The sequence below is a fragment of the Mustela putorius genome, unplaced genomic scaffold, assembly GCF_011764305.1.
Source record: "Mustela putorius furo isolate JIRA1106 unplaced genomic scaffold, ASM1176430v1.1 tig00003853_pilon_pilon_pilon, whole genome shotgun sequence".
Taxonomy (NCBI): Eukaryota; Metazoa; Chordata; class Mammalia; order Carnivora; family Mustelidae; genus Mustela; species Mustela putorius.
In genome coordinates this window covers 16282550-16309962 of record NW_025422005.1, presented here as the reverse complement: position 1 = coordinate 16309962, position 27413 = coordinate 16282550, and the positions used below count along the sequence as shown (strand labels likewise).

The following is a 27413-nucleotide window of genomic DNA, read 5'->3' as shown; positions in this document are numbered from 1 at the left end:
GTCCTGGCCAAGATATGAACAGCAGCCTTGTTTAAAAAATAAAAGTAGATTAGACTAATCATGACACCCACCCCCTAATAGGAGAACCCTACCCCAGTGACCCTATGTGAAGAGAACTATAGTGAGGCCGAATGACGGGGACATCACTCAGATGGCAAGGACCTGGCTGTGTTGGTACCACTGAAAGAGATCTCAGGGTCACAGGGGACCTCAAGCTGAGTACAAGGAAGCAACAAAAGGCTCAGGCAAATCGTTTGGGCCTGAAGCTTCAAAAACGGGGTTTATTTAGATAATCCCTCCCCAGGCCTCTTTGCCTCAGCGCCTGGTTTCTCTAAGGATTTATTTTGTGAAAATGTCTCCCTCAACAAGTAAGTTATCCTACCCTGAGCCGACGAGGGAATTCTTCTCTGCGTTCAAAACCACAAACTCTGGGCAGCCCCTTCTGCAGCCCAGCAAACTTTCTGCAGCGTCAGGTTATGAATCACTCATCAAATCCAAGTCTGATTCCAGGCCAGGCAGGGTGTGGGGGCAGGGAGCCTGTGCTGTGCTCCCAGCTCCGGGGCTGGGCTGGGCTGGGCTGGGCTGCCTTGCAGGGTGGGCTCAGGCCAGTCTCTTCTGATTCTGACCCCCCAGGGGTCAGCCCTGTGTGCCACCAGAAATACCCAGACTGGCTAGGGTCTGACCTCTGAGGCCGTGCCCTCTGCACAGGTGAGCTCTTTGGAGCCTTGTAATGGCCAGGCAAGCGGGGCAGTTTAGTTCACTCCAGAAATGAGGCTCAGGGAAGGGGAAGTGTAATGAAAAGGAAAAGGTGGCAGGTAAGCCTAGAAGCTCTGGGAGATGAGGCCACAACCCTGAGTATGCCTCAGTTTCCCAACCCGGACTCCTGAGCATGTTCGCTCACTCACTGCTGATGGCCAGGGGCACTGTCCCCAACCTGCCAGACTATGGGGACACCTTGACCCTCGGGGTTCCTCCATCCTCGCTTGAGAACACCTCTCCTCCTCTCTACCGATCTCTTCTCCCCTGGAAACCTCTGCAGCGGAGCCCTGGCACATAGTAGTAGGTCCTCAGTAAACTGCTGAATGCAAGGCATGAGTAGGTGATGGGAATGACTGAAGACGGCACAAAGCTCTCTTATGAGCTGATGAATGAATGAACGAGAAGACTGAGGGATGCAGTGTGGTCCCCGGACAGAAAAGTGCAAGGAACTCACATGGAGATTTGAATCCCGGCTCTGCCACTTACGAGCTGGGTGACTTCAGGGAAGTGACCTGGCTTCCGGGAGCCTTGGTTTTCTCATCTGCAGTATGGGGAGAATGGTAGCACCCATTCCAGGGTGCTTGTTCTGAAGATGCCATGGGCTAAGCTACCAGCAGCATTCAGCCCAGCACCTGCTGTCCAGGCATGCTCGGAGATGGAAGCTGTTAGTCTAGAGACCATCATCTGCATGGATTTCCAGAGCAGAACCATTACCCTGATGCTTGAGGGCCTGAGACCAAGGACATTTGAGGTTTTCCAGCTTTGGAAGGATCATCGACACAGACACGGATAGAGCCAGGCATATTTAGGGACAAGAAAGTGATAAAGGGAAGAGAAGAAGGGAAAGCAAAGACCAGACTCCCAAGGGAATAAAGCCATCTGTGCTGCTGTGAAAATCATCCCCAAAGAGGGGGCTGGGCCAGGGTGGGCCCCCAAGGCTGAGTCCCTCCAGCCCTAAAGTGGGGATTTCTCATCTCTGAGAGGAGTTGGTGTTTTTCACCTGGATATGGCTTCATTAGGTAATGCTCAAGGCAGGGCATGAACGCAAGAGCTTTTGAAGGCGGGGCTGATAAAAGAGCCACCTTGTTCTGGCCCGAGACCCAGTTCCAGGCTCCTTCTAGGTTCTGCCTAGTTTTTGCTGCATCGGGAACAGCCTGTGCGTTGTGATCACTTCCTCCCACTTCTAAGGTCTTGAGAGGGCGTCACGCTGAGTTGTAAATGCTTCTAGGATAGAGGAGGAAGTTATTTTTATGGGCAGACAGTGTCTTCATTCATTCCCTCATTCATAAAGCATTGGTTTAAGAGTGTGCTGGTAACAGACCCTGTGCTGGGCATTGGCAGCCCTATGATGAGTCAGTTCAGAAAAGTCTCTACATTCTAGTCTAACAGGAAGGCTAATGCAGACAAAATTAGCTACATTTTATTGTTATAAGGTCATCCATAAAGGAGTTGTGAATAAAGGGCCGAGGGTGGGTGCCAAGCAGGATATACAAAGCGGGAGAGAGGGGGTGGGAGAGGGGACATTTGAGTTGGGCCTTGAAGGATGACTAGGAGTTTGCTAGATGGAAAGGGCATTCATTCTAGGCAATAGCTAGAGCCTGAACAAAGGTCTAGAGGCACAGGAGTTTATGGCATTTATGTATGGAACCTAAAGCTTCAGGGTGAGAATGACGAGGGCAGGCAGGGAGGTCAGCAGGGACCAGGCCACCAAGCAGCTGGGTTAGTAAAACCAGGAGAAGGTGTTTGACTTTGATTTTTGAGACAACGAAGAACCCAAGGTCTGAGCAGGGGAAGAAGAGGGTCTGAGCTGCAGTTGAGAAGACTCAGTGGTGATAGATCTATGGGATTTAGAGATCCCTGAGATGGTCCAGGAGAGGAAGGGCAAGGCCTTGAGCTCAGGTGGTGGCTGGAGGGATGGAGAGTCAGGGAGCCGCTGGAATGGCCAGGGAGAAGGGGAGGCACAGATGAAGGTGACTGTGCTCGCTCCGGCCCGGGGACTCTCCCAAGATCCATAAGCCAGTCAAATTAGGAAACTGAGGCATTGGAGGACTGGCCCAAGAGTCCTGGTCCGGCCAATGGCTGGATTCACAGATACCCAGAGGCCTCTAGGGGGAGTCTCCCTTCAGAAAGAGCCATTGCCAAGGTGGCAGCTGACATTTCTAAGCCAACCAGCACCCCCCAGCCTCCCCCGACAACCCCCCTACCCCCGCTCTGATGAGGGGCACTGAGGGGGCAGGCGGGGTCCTGTGTCTCCATCAACGAAGTTCCATTATCCTCTGAGGCTGGATGACCCCCTGCCGCCACCTCACAGTGCGCTGGGAAGAAAAGCTCCTCTCTGACAAGAAAGCCCCATTCCAGGCTGGGCCCGGGGTCTGGGCAGGGCCTTTATGCACGGTGACCCTGCCGCAGTGTCAGCGGCACAGACGTGGCGGGCTGCAGAGGCTGCCTCCACCCCCAAAGGGCCCTGCGCTAAAGCTGGGAAGGGGCCTCCTATGGGAACCAGACTGCGGCCTGCAGGCCCCACTGACGCTCCCAGGCCTCGTCCCGCCCCCCCCCAGGGGGGAATCCGTCTCGGGCCAGCGTGGCGACCAAGGCAGGCTGGTGAAGTTCGGGGCGGGGGTGGAGGCGGGCAGGGAGCTAAACAGAGCCCCTGCGGATGTGCTGGGAAGGGGCCCCGAGAAACTCTTTGTCCAGCCTCCAGAATTATTTGGGAGAGAAGTTGAAGGGGAAAGTCTTTTGTGCCTCTCGGCCCAGCCCCTAGGCTTCACTCCCCACACCAACCAGGCAAGAGGGGCCTCCTTGTCCCCAACCTCCCCGCCACACCCTCCCCACTGGGCTGCTCGCTCCTCCCTCAACCCCCTCCAGGTACAGTCTTGCCAAGGAGGAAAGGGAGGCCTCACCCTGCCCAGCCTCCTGCAGAACCCATGCAGTCAGTGCCATCTCCCACACACGCACCCCGCCTCTGTGGAAGGCAACAACAATGATGACCAACCCCTTGGCTTCACCCAGCACTTCCCTGGTGCCTGGCACGCCATCATGGGCCTCTTTGTGCTATGTTATCATCCTCGATTTACTAACGGAAAATGGAGGCTCAGAGAGGGAAAGAGGCCTGTCTGAGGTAACAGAGCATTACAAGTGGCCGAGCCAGGATTCAAACTCACACCTGTCAGACTCCGGAGCCCACGCTCTTAACCACCACACGAGGCTCTCGTGGCTGCTCTGCTAATGAGGGGTGAACGGGCAGGGGTTCTCCTCTAAGTCCAGTGACCTCATCACCTGCCCAGCCCTCGGGCAGACGCATTTCCGGAAGAGCTCTGAGGACCTTGGAAGAATGAGGAGGTTACCCTGGGGTGGGAGGGGCAGTTTCAGGGAAGACAGGCTCCCCAAATTAGATAAAGTTCCATTTGGATGAGTCCAAAGGAGTCCAGGGTAAACCGCAGATTTTCCAGTCATAGAGAATGGAGAGGGGCTGTCCTCAGATCAGACCCCTGAGAAGCGGATGTAGAGTCACCATGCTGGGAATTACGGGGAGTTAGAGAATCAGTCCTTGCTCCAGTTAAGGGCTCAGTTAAGCCAGCACTCCTCCTGCAGAGGCCACGGACTTCAAACTTCCTCAGAGCATCTGATTCTCGGCATGAGCCTCCAGAGGATGTTGTGACCCTGGGCCCCCTGCCTCAGGCCGGGGGTAATGGAGTGCAACCTGCAGACCGGGGCAGAGCTGCCTCAAACCGCTACTGGGCAGCCTTAGCGAGCGCTACGGTCTCTGAGCCTCAGTTTCCCCACCTCGCAGGCCTGTTACAAGGATTAAATGAAAAAAATGTGTCTATGGCATCAAACACCCTGCCTGCCACAGAGGAGTAGCTCAGTGAAAGGGTGCTGTCTTCATCATCATTGGCACCACAGAGCAATACAACAGAAGCTCTGAGTCTGCGTCCCCTAAAATTGTACACAAAAGCATGTGGGCGTGTCTCCAATTTTCTGGGACGTGGGAAGTTCACAGTTTCTTAAGGTTCCTCGTGACCCCAAAGAAGTTAAGAATATTAAAAACAAAAACAAAACCACTGATGTTTCTATAGCACCCCCCTGGGGCCTCAGTTTCTCTAAGACTAGGAAGCCCCCACCTTGCTGGTCTCAAGAGGAGGTTCAGAATCTCAGTCAAGAGTGGAGGTAAAAGGACCCTGCAAAGTGTTGGGGTTGCTCCTGAGCCCCACACAAAGGGGCCTGGGAGAGCTACCAGTCCCCTGCCCCACCCCAGGCTGGCCTCTAGTGGGTGGAGGTGGCGGGGGGGGGGGCGGGGGGGCGCGGCCAGGGCATAGCTCTGTCCTCCCTACTCAGGAGCTCCTAATGGAGGTAGCCTCTTGGGTGCAGTTTTATTTCTGGAAGCCAGGGGGCCAAGAGTCCAGAATCCTGAGTTCAGCTCCTGCCTCTGTCCCCCACCAAGTCCCACCAGCCCAATATAACAGTTTTGAGCATGGGCTGTGGACTCAGAAGATCATGGGTTCAAATCCCGGCTCCGCCACTTCCTGGCCACATGGTCTCAGGCCAGGTACCAAACCTCTCAGAGATTCACTTTTCTTATCTTGAAGGCAGCGATAACAATGGTCCTGCCTCACAGCTGATTCAACAAAGCACTGGAACTCACACAGGGTAAGGCCGCAGGATATGCTCAAGTCGCTTATATGAACCTGCTTTATAAAGTCAACACCATCTCAACGCTCTCTGTCCTTCCCATCATCACTCATCCCTGTGTGACCGTGCACAAGTCCGTTGTCCTCACTGGGTCTGGCCCCCCCGCCGTGAAAATAAAGGGGCTGACTAGAAAAGGCAGACATGAAGGGGCAGCCAAAGAGGGGACACAGAGCAGGTGGACAGTCCTGGGCTTGAATCAGAGCAAAACCCTACCTCTCTGAGCCTCAGTTTCCCCATCTGTACATGGGCTTCCTTCCTCATCTGTATTCAACAGACACCAGCTGGGTTGGAGTGTGGAACATGCCAGGCCCAGGGCCAGATGCCGCTGGCAGAAAGATGATGACGGTGTGGTGACCCCTCCAGGTGGTGGATCACGGTGATGTTCACTCCCAGGACTGCAGGGAGAGGGGGCAATTCAGACAGGACAGGACCTGTGAACGCGCCTTTTACACTGCAGAGAGCTGTGGTGTCAGCCTTGTTGGGGTCCCTCAAGGACCTCGGCTTGTAAATCGGAAAATAGAGGGGAGGTCCCCTAAATATTTACCTGCTAAGCAAAAAAAAAAAAAAAAAAAAAAAACCCCAAAAAAAGAACCCTCCAGCAGAGGCACAAAAGGCAGTTTTAACATCTAGTTCTGTGTGTGTGTGTGTGTGCGCGCGCGCGCGGGCGCGCGCTGGGGGGCGTGGAATGAAATGAGGTCATATGGAAATGGACTATTTTTGTTTCAACACAGCATTTTAAAAATACTCTTAATTATATGAAGATGGGGGAAAGGTTTTCTCAAAAATTAAAGAGAACTGTTAGAGCCGCCCTCGGGCCGCCCCCAAGCCCTTCCCAGGTCTTCCCTTCTCCCATCTCCAGGGATCTGTCAGCCACCTTCCCCAGTCCCCGCCTCACCTTTCCCAGGGCCCTTAGCTCTCCGCTCCCACTCCTGGGAGGCAGCTAGCCCACACATCTGGGCAGAAGGGAGCCAGAATGCATGGAGCCCCACGCTCTGAGCCCTTTCCAAATTTCATCCTCTCAGGAACCCTGGGAGGCAACTCTTCTTATCCCCACCTCACAGATGGTGACACTCATCACGCCAGAGCTCAGAGAGGCTGTGTCCACAGCCTAAGGTTACACAGCCTGCCCACGGTCTCTGGGGCCCTGAAGCGGAGTCCTTTTCTCTAGAGGGCTCTGACTCCCTGACCTCGGCAGCTGGGCTCTGCAAGGTCGGAGACCCAAGGGACCCATGATTAGGCAGATTCTCCTCGGATGTGGACTGGGTCGGGGCACGGCCTAAAAAGAGGCCTTCGCACCTCTGGCTTCTGTGCCCTGTGCTCTACCCAATGATGATGACCATTTACTGAGCACTTACTTCGTGTCAGAACTGAGTAAGTTAAGTGTGGGCTATCATCGTTGCCCATCTACAGGCGAGGAAACTGGGATTCTGAGAGGCAAGGACTCTGGACCCACTTGTCCTGGGTCATGTCTAGCAAGAGTTGGTGTCGGGACTTGAAACCAGCTGGTCAGCGGCCCTCCACTGCAGCCCAGAGCCTGGCTTTCGTTAACCACCCAGGATCTCCTATGCATCTATTATTCAACCCAGTCGGCTGGCTGCGACTGGCCTCCTTGAGGGTGGCAGCAAGGCCCAGTCCTCTCTGTACTGCTCTACGGATCTCGGCAGGTGGCAGGTGCTTCCTGAGCACGGGCCTTGGGATGCCAGCCAGCGGTCATGCCAGCCATGGCAGAAGGTCCTAAGTCTCATTCTCTCATTCTAGATAGATGGGCCATGGCCCAAAGAGGGAAAGGCATGGTACAGTCACCCTGTGGGTCCTGACCAGGTCTGGGACGGGACCCAGGCCAGGCCTGTCCCCTGCCCTCTGCCCGCCAGTCCCCGAGAGCAGCCCAGTGTTTGCTGGGGCTGCCAACATGGCTGCCAGGAGATCGAGTCATCAATAAATTATTAATTTCTGTTAGAAACAAGAAGACAGATACTCCCACATCGCAAATGCCAATAGGGCCTCCTAGGGCGGGGGGAGGGCTAAAGGGTCAGGACCAGAAGAAATGTACTGTGCTTCTTCCCCTCCTCCCAAACTGAATGAAGCAGTTCAGGGAGTAAGACTAGAGCAGTCTATCAACAGCTTGCCACCCGCCCCTCCATCATCTCCTCCTGGACCCCGCCTCACCGGTGTCTCCAGATCTGTTCCCTTGACAGCAGTCAGGGCAGTGCCTTCTGAATACAGATCAGATCCCACCACCTCCTCAAAACCATCCATTGCTCCTATCTTGTTCAAGATGGAAGCCAAGTCCTGATGGTGGTCCCTGCCCCTCTGATGTCATCTCCTCCCACTCACCTCCTCCCACCCCCGGTCATCCTGCCTCTGTGCATATTCCTCCCTCAGGACCTTTGCACTGACTGCCCCTCTGCCTAGAACACCTTCCTCGAGGTCTCTACAGCACACCCTCACTTCGTGCAGGCCTCTGCTCAAATATCACATCCTCTAAAGGGCCTCTCCTGACCCCTCTCCTCTGCCCTAGTCTTCTCAGCACCCTCACCACTCACCCGACTCACTGGATGTTATTTCCAGTCTTGCCCACTAGAAGGAAACCTCCCTAGGGCAGGACAGTCCATGCCGCCTCCAATCCCACCGGGAAGAGACTTGGATGTCAAGGCACCAGGCCATAGACCCCCAGAGGCCAGGGACCTGCTGGCAGCCCCCATCTGAGTGAGAAGCAGGGGAAGGGTCAGTAGGCTGATGTCCACCATATCTTAGGGTACATCTGTGCCCACTTACCTACTGTGTGGCCCCACCAAACTATATCTCCTCTCTGAGTATCCAAAGCCTCCTCCCTCTGTCTAGTATATTCCCCGTGGGCTCTGCCTCTCAGGGGGCTGGGCACATCCAGTGTGCTGAGCTCCTGAAGGCAAAACCCATGATGCCTGAAGCACTGTGGGTACCCCCACCCCCACCCTGGGGCCTGGCCCTGTGCCAAGCCCCTGCAGACTTCAATACCAGTCTGTTCAATTAAAGAGAGATGACGGATGTCACAGCACTCAGCCAACTGTCACCCAAAAGAACAAACAGAAGTGTACCCTCCTTTCGTTTATCCTGAGAACTGTTCGCTCATTCATTCATTCTCCCAATCAATACATACTTACTGAGCACTTACTATGGGCCAGGCCCTATGCTAGGTCTGGGGAACCTAGTGATAAAGCAATTCAATAAGGGTCCCTGCTCTTATGGAATTTACAGTCTGGCGGGACAGACGGATGAGCAAAGAAACACATTAATTATATTTAAAATGATGACTTGGACAAATGCTGCACAAGATCGGCCTGTGGAGCTCTCAGGAAACTCAAGGAATCTTCCCTGGAGAAATGGAGGATGGGTAAGAATTATCCAGGCGATGAGTGAAGGGAACAGCATTCCAAGAAGAGGGACCAGCCAGTGCAAAGCAAGTGCCAGAAGGGAGTGTGAGGGATGAAAGGTCAGAGTGGCTGGAACCCCTAACTGAGGTGGGTGATGGAGACAAGCTAGAGAAAGGGCAGAGGTGGGTCTTTATCCTAAAAGAATTAGGAATGTTTGAGAGAGAGAAGATGGGATTCAAAATCCAATTCCAGGTGATGCTCCCTTAACATAGGTGCATATGTTTGTGTCTGTGTCACAGCGTAAGTCAGGGTTGGTGGGATCAAACTCAAGTACCCCGGTTTGGGGGCTTCAAGGCAAAAGATCCTCTCCTTGCAGCATCTCAGGGCAAGGTGAGAACACCTGCCAGGACTGAGCCTTCCAAAGCTGTCTCAGTGTCTGCTGCCTGAGGTCTACTTGCTGCCCAAGGTCTGCCCAACAGAACAGTTGTCACAGAGAATTAAAATCCACCCAGAAACTCAGGAAACGGCGCGGCTCCCCCTGTGATCTGGGAGGCATTACCCCAGTGAGCAGATTATCAGGATGTGTAATTTCTGGAATAAACACAGCTGTGTTTGTTTCTCCGAGCAGCGCTCCAGACAGAGCGGCAGCCCGGCCGCCGCGTGCAGCTGGAGCCTCGCACCTTGGGACGGACGCCATCAGGGAGAAGACGCCCCTCCCAAGGGCCACCGGCTGCTGCCATCCAGGTGGATCTGTCTGGAGGCCAAACCGGGGCCCCTCGGGAGTGCATGGAGAGACCTCGGAAATGCTGGCGTCCCAGGAGAGGAGGCAAGCGTCGAGTGACCTCCGGAGACCTTTTCTCTTTGGAATGGGAGTTGGTCACCATCGGCAGGACAGCTGGCCATAGGGCTGTCAGCTGGGATGGAGGAGGGAAGGGGAAAAGCCTCCTTAGTGGGAGAGCTCCATGTGGAAGGACCCCGGGAAGGCCAGTGTCCAGCTCGGGAGCTTTCCAGATAGGAAAATGGAGGTCCGGGGAAGGGGAAGGGGGACGAACGGAGCGACAGGCAACACCTCCAGCTCTGCTTGGTGCCAGACCCTGAACTAGGTCCCAGAAACGCCACGGCACTCGCTCAGCTCTGCAGCCCCTGTGCACCTGCGCGGTCCCCCAGGGCTGGGCTTCCAGGCCAGCACTATCGCTCCGGGGCTCTGGAAGCAGGGGCAAGTCCTAGAAACTCGCTGAACCTCAGCCTTCCTGGCGGTGCGGTGGAGGTCATCACAGCCACCCCTCTGACTGGCTCTGAGACGAAGCGGCCGTCTGCACGTAAAAGCCTTTGTGCAGCATCTGGCGCATAGTAAGGAGTCCACGAAGGACGATGCTCCCTTATTCATTCGCGCATTTGCCGATGACTGACACTGACTATGTCCCAGACACCAAGCTGGACACGTGCAAACAAGAGACCAAAAGCCCCGCCTTTGCGAAGCTTACAGTCTTACAGGGAGAAAAACAATGACTATCGGATGCTCTGAAATTTTTTCCCCATTATTATTATTCCCATTTTACAGAAGGGTAAACTGAAGACCAAAATGGTTTTAAGTCATTTTTAAACATCTCCGTTACTTATTTTTTATTTATTTATTTATTTATTTATTTAAATTTTATTTTATTTTTTTTTAATCTTTCATTTATTTATTTGACAGAGAGACATCACAAGTAGACGGAGAGGCAGGCATGGCGGGGGGTGGGGGGGAAGCAGGCTCCCCACTGAGCAGAGAGCCCGATGTGGGACTCGATCCCAGGACTCCGAGATCATGACCCTGAGCCGAAGGCAGTGGCTTAACCCACTGAGCCACCCAGGCGCCCTCCGTTACTTATTTTTAATCACACCTCGCTCTTGAAAGGACTAGAGGCAGATATGAAATGCGTAATCCAAGTCCCTAGAGCGGGGAAAGGGAGCCTCTGAGGTTACCGTTCCTATCTGCCTCGTAAAGAGTTTTAGCGGCTATGGACCGAGCCCTAAGGTCCAGGCCAGCGGCTGGCTCTGTGTGACCTCAGGCGGTGTGCTGTCTCTTTCTGGGCCTCAGTTTCCCCATATGTCCGGCTCTAGCATTTTAAGTGCTGTGATGGTTCCAGGTGTGCTGTTTGTCCAGGCTCTGTAGAAGAGCTGAGCCCTAGCAGAGTGGCCACAACCCTTCCCTGGCGCAGAGGGGTGAGGTGAGGGTGGGGGTAGGGAGGACAGGATCCCAAAGAACATTCTGGAAGGTGGGAGGCTCTGGGGAGGGAAGAAGGGGCTAGGCAGCTGCCCTCCCCTGATATATTCTCTCTGTCAGGGTCCCCACCATTCTGGCCCACCTTCCCCCCGTATACTGGCTACATTCTGGCCCCACACCCAGCCAGAGTAGCTGGCCAACTGCTCTGCACCCAGGCTCTGGCTTATTTGAGGGCAGCCCTGGGCAGCCCCTCCCCTCAGCCTCGAGCCTGCCTCTCCTTGCTCTGGATCTGCCCTGGATGCCAGCCTCTGTGGCCACCTTCCTGAACCCTTCCCTGCTTTTGCTTTCCTTCAGTGGCCCCCTATTGCCTCCAAGTCCAAACCCCCTCGCTTGTACTCAAGGGCTCTCTTCCGTGGCTCAAACCTTCCCTGCCAGCCTCACCTCCCATTTCCCTAACACACTTCTATTCCCTGTGGCTCCTGAGAACCTGCCCTCTCCCAGCCTCTAGGTCTTTGCTCAGGCTGTTCCCACTGCGAAGCATGTCCCTCATTCCATTCCTTGTGTGTCAAAAATCCTAGGTCGACAAACCTGCCTCCCCCGACAGCCCAGGCTGGAAGACATTTCCCCTGTAGCACTCAGTATAGACCATCATCTCCGAACCTGCTTTTTCATCTGCAAAGCAAGTGCTGATAACTATTACCTACAGCTGCTGCGGGGAGTCAGCGGGAACGTGTCTGAAAATCAGCCAGTATGGGGCCTAGCATGTAACAGGGACTCGGTGGTGGGAGGCGGTTCTGATGACAAGGTTAATGGAGAAGAGAAGAAAGAGAACAAGAAGGGGAAGGAACAAGAGAGGAAACAAAAGAAGAGGAAGGGGACCTGTCCTACCACTCTACTGGGATACAACTCATTGACATCATAATGCGAATTCTGTTGAATTCCTATGTCCTTTGGCATCCTATAAGCTTTCATTAAGAATAATGAAATAATGAAATAATGAATGAATAGACAATGGATGGATGGATGGATGGATGGACAGACGGATGGATAGAAAGAAGGTGGAATATGGAAAGGAAGGAAGGGTGTGTGGACAGATGAACAGAAACAGAGAGGTCTGGAGGTGACTGAGTGTGCTATCCCAGAAGCCTAGCAGCACGGCATCCCACTGGCAGATGAGGATTCTGGGACCACATGCCAAATCTGTTCCCCCTGGCTCCAAGCTCCTGTGCTCCTGGCCAGCATCAGTCTGCTCTCAAGGTTGAGCGAGTGGAAGCTCAGGGCAGCTGATGCCCAGGGGAGTTCCCGCTCTTCCTCCACCTGTCACCAGCCTCTGAGAGCACCGGCCCCTGACAGCAGGAACATATCTCCAAAAGTATGAGCCAAGTCAATGGGAAAATAGGATTTACTTTACAGAAATTCACTTTGGGGGCCAACTTCTCCGGAACTCCCCAGTGCAGAAAGTTTGGCAAATCCACAGTCAATGGCTCAGAAGAGTTCTCCAAACCTGGGGAATATGCTGTTTGCCAGCACTTTCCAGGGCCAGAAACTGGAGAATAAGGAAATATCACAGTCTAGATACCAGAGGGCATCTAGAGAGGTGGAGAACTGCACTGCGGTTTCGGTGTTTGCTAATTTTTCTACCCATTTATCCATCCGGCTATCTAAAATATGCAGCTATCCGCCATTAGCCAGCCAGCCAGCCAGCCAACCAACCGTCCATCCATCCATGCAACTATCCATTCATTCATTCATTCATCCTCTTTCTATCCAGCCTCTTACCCATCCAACCGTCAATCAAGCAATGGGTGCTCAAGCACCCATCCAACTGTTGAGCTGCTATCCACTCATCCAATTGTACACTACCCAACCAGTATGGTTGAGGACCTCCCAGTATGGCTGGGGGTGGGGGAGTAAGACAGGCATGTCGACACAGTACACATTATAAAATGGGTATGTACAGAGGCCACCAAGGATAGTTGGCTCAACATCGTACACAGCAGCAGGAAGGACCAGAGAGAGAGGTCAGAGCAAGCTTCAAACAGGAGGAGATGCTCAAGCTTGGTCTTGATAAGCAGCAGAAATTAGCCAGAGAGAGGGCCACCCAGGAAAGGGGTCATCAGGAAACAGCATGGTGGATTCTAGAAGTCCAAAGGCCTGAGTCCCTATAACCACCTGGTTAACTGTGAACCATGGGCCAGTTCTCAGTTTTTCCAAGTCCACTGGACTCTATAATTTCCTCTCGATACCCAAAAAGAAAGGGCCACATTATTCTGTAGCTGGGAACCAAACTGCCCTCTGCTGACCTGGGTTGCATTCTGGTGGTGACAATAGGGGTACATCCGGAAGGGAGAAAAGTGGGTCCCCCAACATTTTGTGGGACAGGCTTTGCTGTCATGCAGATGCAGGTATAAATCCCAACCTCATATTTTGCTTGAAATTACTTAAACTCTGAGTTTTTCCTTCCCTCTTCCAAAACTGAAAAAGCCACGACTGGCTCCCGCCTTAGCCATGGTGGGGACTGAATGAGCAAACCAGGGGGAAGTAGCTGGTTGGCTGGAGGGAACCCTACTTACTCTCCCCAGGCACTGCCAAGGTTCAGCATGTGATCTAACATAGTGGTTAAGAACATGGGCTTTATCTGCCTTCGACTCAGGTCGTGATCCCAGGGTCCTGGGATCGAGTCCCGCACCAGGCTCTCTGCTCAGCAGGGAGCCTACTTCCCCCCCTCTCTCTGCCTGCCTCTCTGCCTACTTGTGATCTCTGTCTGTCAAAATAAATAAATAAAATCTTAAAAAAAGAACGTGGGCTTTAGACTTGCATATGTCAGTTCTCAATAATACTAGTTCTTTGTCCACGCCTGTAACTTCTGGTCAAACACGCACATACGTGCACACATACCCGTACCCAGAGGGGAGCAGATGGGGCAAAATCTTCCATAACTGTTGAATCTGGATGAAGGATCCATAGGTGTTTATTGTACTACACTTTCAACTTTCCTGTATATTTGAAACATTAAAGAGAAGAAGAAATCAACTCTTTGTTGATCTGTCGTAAAGTCAGGCTCCCTGAGATAGGATTCCAGCTCCATTACTGACTGTAGGCAAATTACTTAACATCTCTGAGCCTTAATTTTCTTGTCTCTAGGACGCAGGTCCTAGTAACACCCAAATCCTGTGGCTGGTCTCTAGCAAGCCCTCGGTAAATGTTAGTTGCTGCTCTGATGATTCTTCTTCTTCTTCTCACAGGAACCGCTGAGAAGCTGAGGTGGGGAGGGGTTCAGCAAACACCTGCTTTTCATACATCATCTCTTTTAACTCCCCCAGACGATGCCACAGGGCAGGCGAGATCATCCTCATTTTACAGACGAGAGAAACTGAGGCGGAGGAGGATGAAGTGACCTACCCCCAGGTGACACGACAGACACGTGGAGAAGCCGGGATTGGAACGGTCTGCCTGTCTCCAACATCCAGGATCTTCCTTTGGGGTCTCCTGCCTCTTCCACGTCCCTGGACCCAGGCCAAGGGGACATCAGAACCCTTTCAACTCCAGAAGGGAGTCCCAAGCTTTGCTGGCTGGGCCGGGCTTCCGGGCCGGCTCGGGGACACCCAGCGTCAGGGCCTCTCGGCTGTTCTCCCGAGAGCCACGGGAGCTGCCATCTGAGGCCGTGGGGGAATGACAGCTGATGCTGATGGGGACAGGCAAGAGGACGGATGGGCCGGGGCCCTGACTCGAACAGACTCCCTGGGCCACGGCCTTTCGTGGGTTCCAGAAAGGCCCTGCGGGCTCTGGCCGAGGCTGTTCCCAGGCTCTGCCTCCCCGTGAGAGGCGGAGAAGCCCCATTCAGGCGGGACGCATCCCACTGTGCGCTAAGCCGCTTTCTCCCCACTTACATGTTTCCGATGCTTTTTGTCCTTCCGGCTTCCCATGGACTCAGGCCAAGTGACAAGTTGGTGCTGTGGACATATGTCGTCGCCATAATGGGAATGTTGACCCCACGCTCTCTCCCTGCTGCGGCCAGGCAGCTTGCACCCCGCCCTGGTGCTTGGCACGCCCTGTTCTCAGCCACACAGGGCTCTCTCCAGCTCCCCGGCGCACCGCACACTCAGAGGCCCCCTGCCCGGACCTTTGCAGATGCCATCTCATCGCCTACAATGCCTGCCTCGCCGCGTCTTCCCCGGCTCCTCCTTAAGAATCATCTAAGAAGTTGCTTCTTAGGAAGACTTTCCTAGCCCCGTGTCACAGAGGAAGAAATGGAGGCTCAAGGAGGTAAGTTAAAGGGCCAAGGTCATGCTGTGGAGTCAAGCCGAAGGTCCAACCTGGCACGGTTCTATTGTAAGACCAAATTCAGTTCCACTCCAGCCACTCTACCTCAAAGAAGAAACCCAACGGAAGACATGCCCTTTGCTTTCAAACACGGCAGATAGCTGCAAGAAGGAGCTTATGCTTCTGGGTTGTTCTGGAAGGCAGGAAGAGGAAGTGTGGAGCGAAATTACAGGGAAAGGAATCCCCCAATTCAAGATTAACACCCACTTCCGGTAATCTCCCTACCTACGAGCTGTGTGACCTGGGGTGAGTCACTTCAGCTCTTGGCACCTCCGTTTCTCCATCTGTAAAATGGGGATAACGATGCTCTTGCTATTTGGCTCCTCCCCCTGCCCCCGCCCCCAACACACCTGAACCAGAGCTTATCAACTGCCAGTCAGTGAACGAGATCCAGCCCCCAAACACGGTTTGGGTTGACCAGGACTATGTTTTAGAATGCACTGCACAAACGTGTAAAAGCTCTTTTTTCCCATACACATCAAAACACTGAAAAATCAGAGGATGTGAGAGAATTGAACCCCAATTCCAGCACAGCAACACAGTCAGGAGCGGGGGTAGCACCTGCCTTCCTTGGAGGACAGGTCCTATCTCTGGGACACTGTCATCTAACAATCGGCTCCCACTCAGAGCTCAGTGTCCCCCCAACCCACTCCATCTCCCCACTGGCACAACGTATCTGGGCACTCTGAGCCAACCTATGGTCCAAACTTAGATCTGGTAGCAGCAGGCCAATGCCTCTAGACTTCTTAGTTTCCGCCAAGGCTTCCCTACCCCTGTAGTGGCCCTTGGCCAAGGTGGGAGTGACAAACCGGTCACACCGTTACGGGTTCTTTTACAGCTCAGTGAAGAACACAGTTGCTCCTTGCCATGGCCTTCTGAGGTGGGTGAAATCATGATCCTCAATTTTACTGATAAGGAAACTGAGGCCCTGAGGGGTGATGTGTCCTGCCCCAGGCCACAGGGATGTCTTGGCCCCATTCTCCAAATTCAGTTCCACCAAACCAGGGCCCCCTTCTCTGATCTTATGCCTCATGCCAGATCTTGAATATCTGTGATTCTGGCTGCCGCGTTTAATTATTTGTCATTTGCTGCATAAACATCTATTTCATGCCTGTCACGAGCTTTGTGCTGAGCATGGGATAAGGTGAAGAAAAGAGTCCCTCGCCCTCTTGGGGGAGACAGATCACCCTGGAAGCCAGTGCAGGGAAGTAGTGTGGGGGGTGGAGTGGGAGGGAAGAGAAGGTAGGGAGTAGGGTTTCTGGCTTCCTGTTCTACACACCCCTGCACCAGACTATAAGCTCCCTGTAGCAGATCGTCTCCAAATATGGCCACTGCTAATGCCTCCCATTGCCATGGCTAGACACAAAGCCACTCCTCCCATTAAGGGGGGGGGGGTCTAAGCCCAAGTTTGGCCCACAGGTTGGCTCAGAGCACTTGGAGATGTGTGCCGGTGGGTGGGAGATACCAATCTCCTCCAAAGATGTGCTGAAGACCATGGGCAATGCAGAGCCAAATTTTATGTGTTAAACCACTGAGCTAGAAATGAGGCTTTCTTGGGAGCACCTGGCTGGCTCAGTCAGCAGGATGTGCGACTTTTGCTCTTAGGGTTGTGAGTTCGAGCTCCACACAAGGCACAGAGCTTACTTAGAAAGAAAGAAGGAAGGAAAGAAAGAAAGAAAGAAAGAAATGGGACTTTCCTTTAACAAATGAGCAGAAAATCCAGCCCAGTTTATTTCCCCCCACCTTGAACCTGATAAGGAAGTCCAGGAGGAATCTAATATGGCTCTGTGACCTTTTTTTGGTGGCAGGGGTGTTATTTTGTAACATTACAGCCTGGGTCTTCAGAAGTCTGGGTGGTTTCTGCTTCCCCATCCTGAGAGCCAACCACCATGGAAAGCAAGTCAGTCTGGACCACTGCTGGTGAGAGATCCTGAGGAAGGTGAGAGCAGGCCCAGCCCCCACCATCCTGACCAGGGCCTTGGAGAGGTACATGAGGCCACAATGGACCTTCCGGCACAACCTAGCTGAGTGTGGGCTCAAGAGTGATCCCAGCTAATGCCACAAAGAGCAGAATGAATGCCGGGCAGAACCCAGTCTGTCCATGGAATCAGAACAAATAATAACCCATTGTTTTAAGCCAGCAAGTTTTGGGATGACTTGTTACGCAGCAAAAGATAACTGATACACTTTCCAGGAACAGATCCCTGTGCTTTTTATAGCTCTCCCCTTCCCTTCCTGCCTGGAGCCTGGCATTGGGCACTGAATGCAGGAGCTGGGAGGGGCCTCCCAAACCATGGAGTCCCACCCCTTCATCTTACGAAAAGAGGCAGCTAAGGCCCACAGAGGAGCAGTAATTTACTCCAGATCACACAGGGAGAAGGGGGCAGATCTAGAAGGAAAACTTGTGCCTCCAGGGGCAAGAAGAGTTACACAGGGGTGCCCGGAGGGCTCAGTCATTAAGCATCTGCCTTCAGCTCAGGTCATGATCCCAGGGTCCTGGGATCAAGCCCTGCATCAGGCTCCCTGCTCAGCGGGAAGCCAGCTTCTTCCTTTCCCCCTCCCTATGCTTGTGTTCCTTCTCTCACTTTCTCTCTCTCTCTGTCAAGTAAATAAATAAAATCTTTTTTTTTTTTTTTGAAGATTTTATTTATTTGACAGACAGAGATCACAAGTAGGCAGAGAGGTAGGCAGGAGGTGGGGTGGGGGGGGGGAGAAGCAGACTCCCTGCTGAGCAGAGAGCCCAATACAGGGCTTGATCCCAGAACCCTGAGATCATGACCTGAGCTGAAGGCAGAGGCTTTAACCCACTGAGCCACCCAGGCACCCCAAATAAATAAAATCTTTAAAAAGAAGAAATAGAAGAAGGAGGAGGAGGAGGAGGAGGAGAAGAGTTACACAAAGGTGTAACGCAAGTTGTTAGCAAGTTACCCCCAGCTCTCAAGCCGTTGGAAGAGGCAGCCACTACTCAGCTCCACCAACTGTGGCCGTGTCGGATGTGCGCCCAGCGAAGCCAGATTGTCTGACTTTTCACAGAAGCCAGAAAGAGGATTTCTCTCTAAAATCTCTTGATTTTTAAATGTTGGCAAAGAATTCAAATTGGATTGATGATCTCTGGGCCATTGAGATTGGCCTTGGGCTTCCAGCTTGGTCTGGCTGCTGACCTTGGGCAAGCAGTGTTATCCCCCCAGGCCTCAGTTTTCTCATCTCTAAAATGGGCCCCCTGGCTCCTGCCCACTTATTAGGTTGCTGCAAGAACCGGATGAGCTAATAGATTTGGAAGGACAAGCTACAAATGGCGCGGGCCTCTCCCATCTCTGTGGAGGCGCCCCTTACAATATAACGAGTTAACACCCGATTTGTCTAAGTTAGAACAACATTATTCTTGCCATTATGACAGAGATTGCATTTTTATGGCAGGTTTGTGAGTTCCAGAACCCTCCCGCTTGCATTATCTCAGGATGTTGATGGAGTCAGAGGTTGGACGGCTGCCCTGGAGACCCTCGCCAGAGCCAAGCCCTTTCTTTGGGCTGGGAGGCACATTCCAGAAGCGGCTTGAGTGGCAGTAAGCAGCAAGAGCTTTGGAGTCATCTGGACCTGGGTTTGAATTCCCAACTCCCATTGCGTAGCTTTAGGTCCTTGGGCTAAAACTCTGAGCTTCAGTTTTCTCATCTGTACAATGGGCATGACACTAAAACCGGATGGTGTCTCCTGGGGCACTTGCACCAGATGACATACACGATGCCCGATGTCTGGCCCAAGAATCAATGGCCGTTATCATTACCATGGCACATTGCCAGGCAGGCAGAGACAAGAAGGAACACATAGCTATAGAGGAGCCCACCGCTCTCCTGAGATTAGAGAGGCAGAACTGGGGAAGGGATGGGTCCCAGAGAGAGAGAGAGAGGCTGAAGGGGTCTCTCAACTACCCAGGAAGAGTCAGATCCTTGCCCTAGAAGGCTCAGAACTTGATACTGTATCTCTGGTCTTTCCTGATGGTCAAGTGAAGTGGTGTGGGGGGAGCCGGAGCCGGAGTCCCCCAGTGAGTCAGCACCCATGCTTCCCCACTTGGAAGCCCGTTTGCTGTTGGTATAGGGCAGTAACGACCAGTTAATATTTACCCCATGGCCATCAGCCCTGACGCACACACTCGCCTTTATCTTGTATGGATTAACACGTTCATTCCTCACAACCACCTCAAGAGCAGGAAACTATCCCCATCTCGTTTTGTTTTTTTTTTAAGACCTTATTTATTCCAGAGAGAAAAGTGAGAGAGAGCGAGAGTGTGTAACTGCACAAACTGGGGGCTGGGTCGGGGGGAGAGGCAGAGGGAGAAGCAGACCCCCCCCCTGCTGAGCAGGGAACCTGATGCGGGACTCTAACCCAGGACCCTGGGATCATGACCTAAGCCAAAGGCAGATGCTTAACCGACTGAGCCACCCAGGTGTTGCTGTTATCCCCATTTTAGAGAACAGGGTGCTGGGACTCAGACAGGTTCAGTAATCCACCAGAAGACACACAGTAAAGGATGGTCTGACTCCAGAACCCCTTCCTGTAGCTCCCAGGCTAGGCTGTTTATGGAACAAGAGAGAAAGTGGTCAGGGCTAAGCTAAAGGGCCGTGGGGTTTCAGAGAAAGGAGCAAGCACTCTGGTGAGGAGTGAAGGTGCTGACATTTCACAGTAATGACAACCAGTGAACACCCGGAAACAACTACGGGGCAGGTTGCATGGCTGGTCATTGTTATAGCATCTCATTTAATCCTCTCCAGGAGCCGGAGCGAAGCAAATACATTTACATCTCCAGGTTAATGTGAGGGAGCTAAGGTTCGGCACATCACTTGTCATGGGCCACAGAGCAGGCAAGTTCTCCTCCCCGAGGACACCCCCTGCCCCCAGGGGGCTACAGCAGGGTGATAGATAGTTCCAGGAAGCTCACCTCGCATGGGCCAGGCTAACGTGGCCTGCCCAAGCTCCCCAGGTGACACAGGGGCGCCAAAGGGACAGGTGTCCCTTCTCCCACCCTCCAGAAGGCAGCTGCCTTAAGAGGCCCTAAAGGGATTTCCAGCCGCCTTATCAGACTGAGCCGATCCCAATCAGGAAGCTTCTAGGTGCTGTCGCATCAACGGCCTGCCCCACCCCCGGGAGCTGTGCAAACATTCTTCCCTGCCCTCCCCCAGCCCAGCCTCTCCGTTCACCAGCAGGCAGGCAGCCCGGGCAGGTGGCGCTAACTCTGATTGATTTCGCTTCATTTCAGTCTTTTCCAGTTTCCCGCTGCGGCTTCTCTTCCTTTTTCCCAGGAGTCCTGTGGTTTATCTTAGGCCTCTGGGGGACAAATCTGTCTGCCCAATGGAAAAGACCAGGGGAATGTGTTAAAGATACAGACTCCTAGGCCTTGTTCTTGATCTATCAAATCTCCAGCTAAGTCAGGCAAGCAGGCCAGGCCCACCTCTGCCAGGAGGCCGTCTGGATCTCACCCCTCCACCCAGGGAGAGAGCATAGCTCCCCTACCTTGCCCGGTCCAGGCCTCCTGTCCCCAGCCAGCTCCATCCACACCTTGCTGCAGGTCCGACCCCTGCAGGGGTCGGACCTGCAGCCTAAACTCATAGGTGAGCCCTGGGTGGTGGAGTTGCCCTGCTGCCACCCTGGGCTTTGCTGAGAGCCCAGCACAGCTGCCCAGAGAACCTTACCTGCTCTCAAGCCGATGCAAAACCTTCATGGAGTTGTTGGGGGGAGAGAGGCAAAAGCACCAGGAAGAACCACCTCATGGGAGGGCCTGGGGCCACAGCAGAGCAGAAGGGCTGGCAGGGGTGGGAGCAAATCTGGGATTCCAGAGTTAGGAGAAGCAAGCCCCCCACCGCGTGTGTTAGTGTTCTCACCATTAGTGAGCAACTTCTGAAACTAAGGACCCTCTTCCTAGGAAAATCTGTATAAACATCCAGTACTCAATTACATTCTCAGGGTGATCACAGATGCCCAGAACTAAGGAGGCCTGTGGACCCCTGCTGAGAGTCCCTCTGGTAGAAGAACCCAAGTACTTGCCCCCAACAAAGCGTGAAGGAGGAGGCGGAGATGGAGCTCAGGGCCCTCCCACGCTTGGGGCTTGCCATCCCAAGACTGGGGGGCGCTGGGAGCCCCCACCATGGGTTGAGAGAGACACTGAGGGTTGATTTGTTGCCTGCACAATCCAAATGCCAAAAAGGAGGCCATATTAGGACATGGCTATAACAGACTACGCCTACGCTCCAAGGGAGGGGTCCTTGAAAGGGCCCGGATGTTCCCGGCCACGTGCCTGAGTGTCTGACACTTTATGTGGGTGTCCACTGAAACCCCTGGGGGAACAGAAGTCCCAGGGATCTGAGTTCCTTGCCTAGGACACAGCACGCTGGGATTTTAAACCCAGATCCGACTGCCTTAGAACGTGGTGTTTCTTCTCTACCCCACGCTGGCTCTGTTTCCCCTCCGAAGCCAGAACGCCTTCCCCCGACCCTGCACCTGACATGGAGTGGGTGCCCATGGATGGATGTGGGAATGAATGAATAAGTCAACTTGCTTCTGAATTATACAGCATTTGGGTTTTAAATCTAAGCCCAGATTTCCTGGCTAAGACGGATACATGAAAGCAGCCTCCTTTAAAAATGAAAAGCGGAAGAAACAAACATAAAAGGAAAACCAATTCCAAATTAATCCCACTGAAGGTCGCTGGGCCTTAGGCAATGCCCAAGAGGTAGGCCCAGGAGAGAGCCAGGAGGGGGTGGTGGCAGAGACCAGAAGGGTGTTGGGGGGAGGGCGGGCTCCCTCCACCCTCACAAGAAGGGGACGATGTCTAACACATAGGGGCTGCTCACCTATTTGAACCCTCAGGCCTGGCTGAGCTGTGTCCTGCGTACCTGTTCCAGCCGGACCCGCAGCTTCTCCCTCCGGAGAGACTTCCTTCCTCTCTCCGGCCAGGTGGACTCTCTCTTTCATCTCTGTGTCACCCCCCTGACCCTTACCACAGAACACAATGTGATCTATTCGTTCACGCGCTCAACTCGGCACACATTCATTGAATGACATTGTGTCATTCAATTCCCGGGGACCCATGGGACCGGGTGCAGTTCTAGGCACGGGGATGCCACAGCAAACACGGTCGCTAACAGCCTCTTCCCTCCCAGAGTTCACAGTCTAGCAGGCCAGGTGAATACTAAACAAGGAAATGAACAACGCCGTGGTACCGAGTCGCGTGGCCGTGCATGCTAGGAAGCAAAACAAAGCAGGTGGGTTAGAAAGTGGCGGGACTGAGTCTGTTTTAGATGAGGTAATCACGGAAGGCCTCTGGGGAGGTGGCATTGGAACTGACCTCTTTTTACCACAACTGCGGACATAAAGTAAGCCAGGTACGTATCCTCAGGGAGCTCACAGTCTAGCTGAGAACAGCCAAGCCGGCCTTCTCTCAAGTGCGTGGGGCCACGTTTGGCTCCTCTGAACATCCCACACACTGGCTGGCGGAGATCTTTCCAAACACAAATCTGGCCAGGTCCCTCTATGGCTCCCCACTGCCCTCAGCATCAAGCCCAAATTCCTCAGCCTTCCGTCCTAGCCTTTCGGGACTTTCCTGCCCTCGACTTTCAGCCTCAACCCCTCCCCCCTTGCTGCCTTCAACACCCAAGTGAGCCCCCAGCCCACACTTCCACGTGCGTCCACACACTGCTTCTCTTTCCAGGTAAAATCCTCCTCGTCCTCTGGTCCCAAAGGCAGCTTCCTTCACTTTTAGAGAACACAGTTCTTTATTGTGACAGGTGGTTGGGGAAGTTTCATTGCAGGAAGAATGAAACAGGGAGAGAGAATGAGGCAAAAACTAAAGCCATAAAAGAGGAAATAGCCCTCTCCCATCCTTAAACGGTCCCTGAGCCCCAGGTGGTGCCCGACTTCCTCCTGGCAACACTCTGGGGCACACTTATCACATTATATACTGCCAACTGCTTTCCCTATCAGCTTGTCCCCTATCTCCCTGCTGGCCCCAGGGTCTAGCACCACAGCAGCCAGAGAGGAAACTCCACAAACATTTGGAGACCAAATGAGCAAATGCACAGAGACCGATTTTCTCTAGACTTCAACCTTGGGATTCCATCTAGTGGCTGGTCTGTCACTGGCCTCTTCTCCTGTTGGACGTGTCCCCAGAGCACTTCCATCCCTCTCTAAGCCCCCACTCCAGATGCTCCAGACTGTGTTTCCCTGGGTGAGGGGGCGGGGAGTATCTCATGGTTTGGGGGAGTTACTGAGCTTGCCATACTCACCCTGGAGCTCCCCGCCCCCCATTCCCCCTGGAGCACATACACCTTCTCTCCCCTCTCTCATTCTAAAGCCTGGGGGTTTCCTAAGATCTTGATGCTCGGGACAACCTTGTTAGCACAGGGTATGAGGAGCAGGGAGGGAAGGGAGTGCTGGCCATGTGACTCGGGGGACTCTTTGTCTCGGGGGCAGTCCTCCCGACACCCCAAGCTGCAGACCTGTCTCCACAGACTGCACTGTTCCCAGCTGAACCCCGTCTCTTCTGGGATGAGCCACGAGCAGCCCTGCCCATCCTCATCCCCCACCTCCCAAAGGCCATACACAGCTCCTTAAGGTGGGCTTTTCTTATCCGTTATGTGGTCTGAATTTCACAAACACCCCCGTGAGACAGAAAGGATGGGCCCTATAATTGCACCTTCGCCTGACGAGGAAGAAACAGGCTCAGAGAGAGCAAGTGGGTGCATATCATGGAACCCCAAGAGACCTCCTAGACCATTTTACACAGGGGCACACTGAGGCCGCTGTAAGGGAGGGAGATAGCCCAGGGTCCTGGGGTAAATTAGAAGCAGGGCCCTTGACCTCCACCTCACACCATAGCCCCATCTGTTTGGCTAGCTCCTGGTTAACCCCTAACAGACAAGATTGCTTCGTATCTTGGGGGTGGAGGGGCAAAGGAAGGGCCTGAAGCAAGGTTTGGAGTGCCCTCCCCCACCCCAGCAGCCGTCCCCTCCAGTGATGTCAGCAGCCGATCAGCTCTGTGTTCCGGGGCCCATAGTCCAGCCAAGCCACGGTCTACCAGATCCCAACCATCCCCAGCCAGGGCCACGGCCGGACAGGCACGGGCCTTCCATCCACCCCATGGTAATTAAAAACACACCCAGGCCTCTTCCAACGCGAGAGGGGCCAATTTTCTTCCCCTCCAGCACCGCTGACGGCAACCTAAAGAGCAATATTTATGCCAAGCTCCCCATAATACTGTAAACATCCCAATGTATAGCGGGGCCAACACATGAGTCATTTCCCCAAAGCCATAGTTAATAAGTGGTACCTCAGCCATATTCCAGGGAACTCCCGCCAGCAGCCAGGCCCCGGGCTGCCCTCCACACCCAGGGCCCGTGCCACCCTTGGTGCCCCAGTGGCCCCACTCTGGGGAACCACAGGCAACCGCCAAATCCTCTAGGAGCTGAAGGACAGCTGCCTGCGTTCGAGAAACCGGCTGCCATCTAGGGACACCCCTCTACCCCCAAACTGTGGTCACTAAAGCACACACACACACACCACACACAAAAGTGCAAAACTAAAGATACAGCATGGGGTCCCCCATCATGCCCTTTGCAGCACCCACAGTCCTGCTCCTGGTCTGATCAGGTTTTTGTTCTGTTGTTTTTGTTTTTGTTTTGAGTTGCAAAAGGAGAAGGGGCTCCCCACCCACCTAAAACGGCCTGAGATGAAGGGAACATATGCTTCACCCCTCAGCCTGGGGTGGCAGAATCCTAGAAGGGTTCACCAGGTTCAGGGGCAAGAAAAGCCAGCAATATGAGCAGAGCCCAGGCTTCAGAGACCCCAGCCCTGGGTTCTATCTTTTATCAGGCAAAGGCCATGGGCGAGCCGCTGACCCTTCTGAGCCTCAATTTCCCTTTCTATTAAAAGGGAGTAACAATCATACCCACCCGGCTTCTGCGGAAGACTTATTTTGGGGAATCCAACAAAATTGTGGGTGGGAAAGCACTTTGTAAAGCTTAGAGTACCTTGTCAACTGTGCAGCACGTTGTAAACCACTGAGAGCTGCATGTAGTGCGAAGTACTTCATAAACTGTAAAGCGGGTTGGAAACTGTAAAGTGCAGTACGCATGAGAATCATTATTCGTATTCATTTCTCGCCCTACAAGCTTGGCCATCTCTGTGGACACACCCAGAGCCCACTAACTTTCCCTCCAGAGCAAGCTGGCTCGGGAGACCTGGCAGCCACCCTGACCCCTTGGGGGTCGGGTGGTACCAACACACGAAGCCATGGGGAGAGGGACCGGCGACCCCGGCCAAGGCCAACACATGGCAAGAGCATCTGGTCCGGCCCTGGCGGCAGCTGGAGAGTTCCCGGGGCTCCAGCGGCCACGCTGAGCTCTGCCGCCAGCGGGGCGGTGGCCGGCAGGGGTGCCCGGAGACCCCGCGCCGCGGAGAGATGCCCACGGACCCATCCCCCGCCCCCCGGAGTCCTCCCCGGGAGGGGACCCCATTGTACGCCGCGGGCGATGGGCAGGCACCGGCGCAGGGGGGCTGGCGCGTTCACTTCCACTCTGCCAGTCCCCCCCCACCCCTGCTCTTCGGGGCGCCGGCCGCATCCCGGGGGCGCAGACCGCGGGCCCCCGCCCCGGCCAGCCGCGGTGCCGCCCTCCCTCTGCTCCCTGCCAAACTTTCCAGCCCCGACTGCGCGCCGGGCCCCCGGGCCGGCGCCCCTGCACCCCGTGCCGAGCCAGGCCAGGCCCGCACGGAGGGGGTGTCCGGGCCGAGGGCGGCGAGCGCGCGTGGGCAGCCCCCGGCCCTGGGCGGCGCTCGCCGGGCTGGCTACAAAGCCTCGGCAAGATGGTCCCTTCGCCTCCTCCTGGCACAGTCAATCAGCGCCCGCCGCTCCCCGGGCGCCCGCGGGGCCCGCGCCTCCCGGCGCCGCCGGACACACCTCCCCGCGGCCACCTGCGCCCGGCGCGAGCCCCCGGGCAAACTTTGCGGGCCGCGGGGCGGAGGTGGGCGCCGGCGGCCGCCCGTGCCCGGCCGCTCCCCGCCCCCATCGCCCGCCCGCCCGCCCGCCCGCTCACCTTCCACCGCGGCGAGCAGAGGCAGCAGCAGCAGCGCGGCCCCCAGCCTCCGCAGGGCCATGGCTGCGCTTCCCGGGGCCTCGGGCCGCGGCGCCGCGGGGCCCGGGCGGCAGCGCGCGCCCCGGGCTCGGGGGGCCGGGGGGGAGCGGCGAGGCGCGGCGCACACACAGCCGCCGCCACCGCGCAGCCAGCAGAATGAGCCATCCAGCCCGGGCAGAACGGGGACCCGGGCTCCGCCAGCGCTGGGCACGGCCCACCTGAGCCGCGGGCGCGGGGGGAGCCCGGCCTGGCCGCCGCCCCCCGCGCGCACCCGGGACCCCCGCTGGCCGCGCGCGCCCCCCGAGCCCGAGCACCCCCCGCGCCTGCGGGCCCTCCCCGGGGGCGGCGCGGGCGCTGGTGCACCGAGACCTCGCGCGTCGGGGCGATAGAGACCCGGAGCTCCCCCCGCGCAGCAGTGGTCTCTCCCGGCGCTGTGGCTCCTCCAGATAAAGCAGCGATTTCAGCCCAAATGTTTCTGAATTTTTATTGAATGCTGCAAAGCCGGAGAGCGTCTGGCGCGGCTGACAGGGGCAGGGAGAGGGGACCCGGGGGGAGGGCGGGGAAGGGGCTGCCCAAAGTGAGGGCTGGCCCTACCTGTCAGGGCCGGGAGTGCCACCCCCTTGCCTCAGCCCTGCCACCGGGTCCCTGCGGCTCCGAAAAGGACCGAACTGCAATGAATGAAAAAAAAAGAGAGAGAGAGAGAGAAAGAGAGAGAGAGAAGGGGGGTTGGAGATGGGAACAAAACAGGCGGCTTTCCCAGGCGCTGGGGCTGGGTTGGGGCCTCCGCCCGGGAGAGTGGGCCTTGGCGCTTAACACGAGAGCCTGGGGTGGGGGGGGTCACTCCGGCGGGGGTGGGCCGGGCCTGGCAGACAGACCCCAGGCCTACCCTCCCCGCCTTGTTCTGAGCGAGCCCGCGAGCCCCTCCCTGCAGACCCTTCTATCTGTACATTAGGATTCTCTTTCTCTGTT

At 55.0% G+C, this 27413-nt stretch overlaps 1 protein-coding gene across 3 annotated transcripts in view; it reads right to left on the bottom strand.

The window, feature by feature from the left end:
• The window catches only part of EPHB2 (EPH receptor B2), a 183409-nt gene extending 156791 nt beyond the window's left edge, over positions 1-26618 (bottom strand). For 2 of the 3 annotated variants that reach the window (XM_045063932.1, XM_045063933.1), the window contains exon 1: positions 26406-26596. In XM_045063932.1, coding sequence (XP_044919867.1) covers positions 26406-26466 — 61 coding nt within the window. In that variant the 5' untranslated portion in view covers positions 26467-26596. Of the gene's footprint in view, positions 1-26405 lie in introns of all 3 variants that reach the window. The other variant, XM_045063934.1, reaches the window with a different exon arrangement.
• Positions 26619-27413: the final 795 nt, after the last annotated feature.